At 43.0% G+C, this 7,630-nt stretch overlaps 1 protein-coding gene across 1 annotated transcript; it reads right to left on the bottom strand.

Annotated features, from left to right (window-relative positions):
* Positions 1-3,938: 3,938 nt before the first annotated feature.
* On the bottom strand, positions 3,939-7,277 carry LOC131858028 (uncharacterized). The gene is made up of 2 exons (XM_059210879.1): positions 6,970-7,277; positions 3,939-6,683 (listed from the first exon to the last, which is right to left on the bottom strand). Exon 2 carries the CDS (start codon positions 6,660-6,662, stop codon positions 4,344-4,346), a length of 2,319 nt encoding a protein of 772 aa, XP_059066862.1. The 5' UTR covers positions 6,663-6,683; positions 6,970-7,277; the 3' UTR covers positions 3,939-4,343.
* Between the last annotated feature and the right edge of the window lie 353 nt (positions 7,278-7,630).

Below are 7,630 nucleotides of genomic sequence, written 5' to 3'. Positions count from 1 at the left end.
GATTTTTATATTAATTAAATAATTAACTATTAATGCCTTGCGTTTTTTAAATGAGAATTTCGATTTTTAATAAAGGCAAAAAAATAATTAATAAAAGATAACGCCATATTAAATGCTAAATAAAATGGATTTTCAATTTTTAAATCGATTTAGCATTTGAGGAAAATTCGAATTATTTAATTTGGCGCCAAAAATATGAAAATAAAGGGACGTACCTCATCGCTCTGGTCCCTTGGAGAGGGACAGGAGCGATCCATGATTTTGGTCTTGATTTTGCATTTCTTACGTCCAACTCCTTCATCTTCGTGTTGAAAATCGATCATTTTGATGGTCCTTCGAAATTGATCGCCTTGCATGCGTACTTAAAGGCCTCTTGAATGTTCATCGCCCTTGTCCCTTGGAGAGGGACAGGAGCGATCTCCAAATTTCTACGTCCATCTTGCATCTTTTAACTTCGATCTTTATTGTTGGCGAATAACATCCTTTGTTCGTGTCTTTTGCGCTTATTCCATTTGTCTTCATTATGTGTTTGGACGTTTTAAAGGGATCATCGCCCTTGTCCCTTGGAGAGGGACAAGAGCGATCCACGTTTTCACCTTGACCTTGGCAAGTTTAAACTTCGATCTTCATTGCAATGTCTTCCAAACGATGTCCCTTGCCTTGCTTATACTCGCCTAGCTTTGATCTATGCGTGCTTTTGATGATATCGCCTTGGTCCTTGTCCAAAGGACAGGAGCGATGGGAGCCTTTAGCATGACTAGCAATGTTTGGACGTTCAAAACCCTTGCGAATTATCTTCAAACGATGCCTTGGACCATATGCCATCTTATGACGTCTTGACTTAGCTTGAACCTGAAGCAAAACGAGGAATCCAAAGCAAATCGCCCTGGTCCCTTGGAGAGGGACAGGAGCGATATAGTCTCCCTGCTCAAAATGACGATCATTTTACGTTCAAAAACTCTTGTATATCATCTTTTATCATACCATGGACCCTCTAAAACATTGCAACGTCTTGTCCCTACGTAAATTTTGCATGAAACGGCCAATGCATCTAACATCGCCCTGGTCCCTTCCTGAGGGACAGGAGCGATATATGTTATAGGGTGTCAATCTCTTCATTTTAACGTCCTTTGAGTGTTTGCGCATGATGAAAACGCCCTGAAATGTCCCTCGCCACCTTGTCTTGACTTGTGTCGACCTTGAACTTTGGAGGAACGATCTTGAACTTGCGTAGGAAGTATCATCACCATTGTATCGCCCTGGTCCCTTGGAGAGGGACAGGAGCGATCCTTCCCTTGTGGCCACTATCTCATTTTGCCAGGTTCCGAGTTTATATTCAACGGACTCGTCCCTCTTTACTCTATTCGTCCATGCCTTGACATCATTCGTAACTTTGCAAGAAAAGCAATTATATCAAAAATCGCTCTGGTCCCTTCCTGAGGGACAGGAGCGAACTAGGCATTTAACACTGTTATGGACGTCCCAAAAATCTTCAATTTATATTCAACGCATTTATCTCATGTTTTCCCTTGTTTTTGAACGTAAACTTGCCTTGACCTTTGTCTGGATTTTGCATAATGAAGGAAATCGCTCTGGTCCCTGGGAGAGGGACGAGAGCTACAAGGTACCTCGCCCTGGTCCCTTGGAGAGGGACAGGAGCGATTTGGTCAATATAGGTCATTCTCCTTCGTTTTTGCATATCAAATTATATTCATTTGGCAAAGCATCTTCCCTTGGACGTCCTCAAATCATTAAGTTTTCAAAATCTTGCAAGGACAAGGCGAAATTTGAATTGTAGCTCCGGTCCTTCACTGAGGGACAGGAGCGATTTTCCTCCTGGAGGCATTTCTGTGCTCATGAAAATCTTCAATTTATATTCAATGGAAAGATATCGCCGTTCTCCATCACTTCCAACTCGAAACTTGTCTGGACTCTGCAGGGATGATGAGATATTTGAAAATGAGCTCCCGTCCTTCACTGAGGGACAGGAGCGATTTTGCTCCTACAGGCCAAAATAACATGATTTTTCACATTTTAACACTTCACGAGGCAAAAACAAATCAATTCCAATGCCCAGGATCAAAAATAAAAAAAGTCAAAATTTGGTCAAAATATTCAATTGGACAAAAATTCACATTGACTGTCAACACTTAGACAAATTTAAGCTCTGCATTAACATTCCAATTGAGAATTAGACCATTTTGGCGAATTTATTGCATTCAAAATTTGCATTCTAGAAAAGGAAGCTCAAAAACTCTCAAAAACGACTGAATTTTGGCTTGAAAAGACAGAATTTAAAACCCTAAGGCTTGGCCCTAAATCCAGACGACCAACTAACTAACAAAACCCTAAAAACGAAAGCGAAAACGAGCGAAAAACAAGCAAAAAGAGGGGGTCCCCATTTGCGATGGGGCGATGTGTGAAATGGTCACAACAGGTCAGGATATCATCAGATTAGAATGAGGGAAGAGGATATTCCCAAAACAACATTCAGATGTCACTATGGACACTTCGAGTTTTTGGTTTTGCCATTTGGTCTCACTAACGCCCCGACCACCTTTCAGTCATGCATGAATAATACATTCAGGCAACAATTGAGGAAATTACTTCTAATATTCTTTGATGATATACTCATTTACAACAAGACATGGGAAGGGCATCTCCTGCACATTGAAGAGGTATTAAATATTCTTGAGTCAGAATCATTATATGCTAAAGCCTCCAAGTGTGAATTTGGGATGAAAGAAATCATCTACCTAGGACACACAATCAGTGAGGCTGGAGTAAGTGTGGATGAAGAAAAGATCAAAGCCATCAAAGAATGGCCCACCCCTAGAACCTTAACACAATTAAGGGGATTTGTGGGGCTATGCAGCTACTATGGATGTTTTGTAAAAGGATTCTCCAAGATTGCAACACCCCTTACCGATCTAACTAAGAAAGGGGCTTTCGCATGGAATGACCAGGCCCAACAGGCCTTTGAACAACTTAAGATAACCGTGAGCTCTTGTCCAGTATTAGCCATTCCCGACTTCTCTATTCCTTTTGAACTACAATGTGATGCATCAGGGGAAGGAATTGGGGCCATACTCATGCAAAGGAAACATCCCATAGCTTTTGAGAGCCGTAAACTTACCGATGCAGAAAGACACTGTTCTGTCTATGACAAAGAAATGCTAGCCATAATGCATGTCTTGGCCAAATTTTGCCAATACCTGGTTTGTGGGAGGTTTGGTGTGAAAACTGATCATAATAGTCTACGCTTCTTCTTGAGCCAAAAGGATCTTAATGATAGGCAACAAAAATGGGTGAGCAAAATACAAGCCTACGACTTTGATATAGAATATGTAAAAGGGGTGAACAACGGGGCAGCAGATGCACTATCCCGAAGGGCTCATCTCAATACCATTACCAGTATCTCAAAAGAGTGGAAGGAAGAAATCCTTAACGAATATGACCAAGATCCATAGGCAAAGGAAATCTTGGCAGGAAATCTTCCCAATGAAGATTTTAGAGTTAAAGGAAACCTCATCTTGTATAAAGGAAGGATATACTTGACCCCTCAGACCAAATTTAAAAGCAAAGTTCTCAAAGAATTTCATGATAACCCCCTAGCAGGACACCCAGGGTACTACAAAACCTATAAACACATTAGGGAACGATATGCATGGAAAAACCAAAAAAGAGATATCCAAAAATATGTACAAGAATGCTTAACATATTAGCGCAATAAAACATAATTCACCCACCCCGTTGCATTGCTTCAACCATTACCTATTTTGAACAGTGTTCCACGGGCGTTCGGGACGGGGGGACGGGGGGACGAGGGGGACGCGTCTCGGGGACGGGGGGACCAAGGGCCTAAATTTGGGGACGGCGGGGGGGACGGCGGGGGGACGGCGGCGGGGGGGGTGGCGGGGTGGTGGTGCTCATATATATACATATAGTACTTGAAAAACTAGTTTTGAAAAGATGTATAACAGTATAACAGTATAAGAATTAGATTTCAAATGAAACTATAGGAAATACCAAGATTACTTAGATTAGTGATACGTAACTAATTGCTAATTGCTAAAACTAAAAGTAAATAAAATTTGACAAATGAAATTGTCAAATTGGAGATTTCTCATTTCTATCATATGAATATCGAAAAAGGAAAACGAAAAATATGAATATCTGATGCCATTGCAAAGTCTATAATAATAAAGATGATTACATGATTCATCATTACAATGAGTAGCCAAATACAAATACGTGTAGCAATAGCATTACAAAAGAGACGAGTCAAATACAAAATGACAAAACTGAAAAGTGAAAACTCAAACTATAGCTAATGGAGGCCTCTAATCATCTGCAAACTCCTCCTCACTGGAACTGCTGGACTCCTGAGGATCAAGGTCCCTCAAGCTCACACCAACTAGCCCTGCATCTGAAGTGGTAGGATCATCCTCATCAATCTGTGAAGGCTCCTCTGGCTCTACATCCCATCGTGCCGCTGGACTCTCCTTGTACATAAGTGTCTTGCGGTCAATGAGACGCAAAGCACTATGTACAGCCACAAGCTTCTCTGCTCTCTTAGAGGTAAGTCTGTTCCTCTTAAGAGAGTGGATGAAGCTATATGTAGACCAGTTCCTCTCAGCAGCTGAAGAACTGGAAACCTGGGATAGCAGACGGATGGCTAGAGTGGTGGTCAAAGATTTCGGGCCATGACATTTCCACCACAAAAGTGGGTCCTCCTGTGCCATAATGTCTATATCCATCTTTGCTGCATCTGAATAACCTCTAAGAGTGGCAAATCTTCCCCACTCAGTGCGTATTGTGCCGGCATCTCTGGAATCAAACATCTTCTCTATGCACCTAAAGAAACCTGCCTTCACCTCATCATCCTCAATCGGTGTCGTTCTACCCGGTCTAGCCTTGTACCACTTAGGATTCAAGGCAAAGGCAGCCATATGCAAAGGAGTGTTCAACTTGTCCCATCTACTCTGAATGATAGGCCGGATTTGCTCATTGTAGAATGCTAGAGAGGGGTCCTTCACTCGCACAGCAGCCCTCATCTGGCCAAGCATAGAGTCAATGCACTCATACACCTCTCCAAGGTTAGGTGCATCCCCATCCCCATATCTGATCACCTGGAATACTGGAGAAATGATGGAGACAATGTATTTCGTATCAGTCCAAAACACATCACTCTTCACTATCTCCTTCACCCTTCTCCCCTGCTCTGTCTTGGCCTCAGCCCACCTATTCCACTCATTAGTCATAACCATGAGTTGCAATGCCTCTTGCAACTCAATCATTCTCTCCAAGAGAATGAAATAGGATGCATATCTAGTCTCAACTGGTTTCAAGAACTCCTTCTTCGCGAAGGTCCTGAATAGTGCATGTGAAATGTGGTGGTTGCAGATAAACATCTGCACATCTCTCGCATCGGTGACCACTCCTCTAATCCAGTCAATCTTCCCCATGTCCTTGAGTGCATTGTTCATGGCATGCACACAACATGGGGTCCACCAAATGTGTCTATAGGCTGCCTCAACGAGTCTCCCTGCTGCTCTACACACATATGCTGCATCTGTCACTACTTGGACCACATTTTGTGGCCCAACCTCCTCAATAGCCTCCCTGAGGACCTGAAACTGGAAATCAGCATCTTTACGATGCCCTGTACAATCAACTGCTCTAAGGAAGTATGGGCCCTCTGCACATGTGACCATGATGTTGATGAGTGGACGATGGCTAATGTTCGTCCACCCATCCATAACTATGCTGCACCCCAATGCCACCCAACATGCCTTCATCTTCTCCATCAAAATATTGATCTTGGAATAGCTTTTATCCAAGATCGAGGTCCTCATTTTCGTCTCCCCTGGTGGCACATAAGATGGTCCTCCCTTGGCCACCATATCTATCATCTTCCTATAATAAGGAGACCGTGAAACATGAAATGGAATGCCATTGGCAAAGAAGAAATTGCCAATGGATTCATCTATCTCATCTCTCAGCTGCACATTATACATATCAGCAATGGGGTTGCTCTGTGGTGTATGCAACTTACGTTTCCCAGTCCTGGCAACAGTAGAAGTGGAAGTAGATGGAGATCCAAACATCATTCCTCCCGCCTGCGAAGCATGATAAGTATGTGGCACTGGCACATTCCGGCTGTCGTGAAGTGATGCCCTAGCAGACAAAGTAGTAGGCATTGAAATATTTGTGTCATCTGGAACCCCCCAAAGCCTGTTAAACTCAATTCTGTACTGTATATTTTTGGGTTCCTCCAAAAACTTACAATGTTTCACGCCTTTTCCTCTCCAAAATAGAAAGTGTGCATTCACCCTGCTAATGCTACCGAACCATTCTCTGTCACAAATATTGCACTTCCACTTCCTTGTTCCCCCACTTGAATGTGATGCAGTGCCTTGTACTGATATTTGTGAAGCAAACTGTTTTAGAGGAGACTTAGGATCAAAATGACCCCTAGCATATGGTGCCAACAACTCTGAAGGGCAACCTGTACTAGCTGCTGCACTTGCCATAGAACTAGATTGGGCTCCAGGATCAGCCCCATGGTCACCCCCCTCATTTTCAGGTTCATATTCTGAATCATTCTCACTATGAGAATGGATTTCCATGTTATCTTGACTCGTGCCTTGGGAGCTCATTGTGAAATTTTCAAATTGACACTGCATTTCACAAAATAAAAATAAAAATAAAAATAAAATCAGCCTTGTTTAACAATATATTTTTAAATTTTTAAATTTTTTTTCCTATTCATCTCAAAATGAGATTTGATGTTGAATCTTGAGGGCAAAATGATGAATCATTTTGCCCTCAAGATTCAACATCAAACCTCATTTTGAGTCTTAAGATGAATAGGGAAAAAAAATTAAAAAAACCAAAAATGACATAGAACAATGAAAATCAGAAAGTAAAACAAAAAAAAAACAAGAAGAAGTTGAAAAACCCTACCTTGTGCTTGAAAAATCTCTCCAAAATGTAGAAGAATCTTCTTCTTCCTCTTCTTCTTGCTTCTTCTAGCTCCTATCACACTTGTAGTCACTTTTCTCACCCCTTCAATCAATCTTCTTCAAGCTGTTCCTCCTCTTCAAGCTGCTGGAAAAAAAATCAGTTTTGCATAATGAGAGTGAAATCCAAACTAAACATGTTTTTGTGTTGTTTTGGGGGGTGGGGTGGGGCCCACGTCCAATTAGGGTTACCCCTTAACCCCCCCCAAAAAGCACATGTCATAAAAATTAAAAAAAAAAATGAAAACTGCGCTTTTTATCCTGTGCGAACGCGGGAGACGCCTGGGCGTCCCCCCGTCCCTCGAGAGACGCCTAGGCGTCTCTCGAGGGACGGGGGGACGCCCAGGCGTCTCCCACGGAGACGCCCAGACGTCCCCCAGGAGACGCCCAGACGTCTCCGCGTCGGGGACGTCTCCCCGTCCCGGCGGAGTTTGGGTGGCGGTGGCGGGACGGCGGGGGACGTCGCGTCCCCGTCCCCGCGTCCCCGAGACGTCTCTGACGGGGGGACGCGCCCAAAAATGGGGGGGACGCGTCCCCGTGGTTCACTGATTTTGAATCAAAAGTGGGAGAGTATTTCTATGGATTTCATAACTGGGTTGCCAAGG

This window comes from Cryptomeria japonica, chromosome 9 (genome assembly GCF_030272615.1).
Source record: "Cryptomeria japonica chromosome 9, Sugi_1.0, whole genome shotgun sequence".
NCBI lineage: Eukaryota > Viridiplantae > Streptophyta > Pinopsida > Cupressales > Cupressaceae > Cryptomeria > Cryptomeria japonica.
Note: the sequence above shows the minus strand (reverse complement) of the source record. Positions and strands in the feature narration are given on the sequence as shown.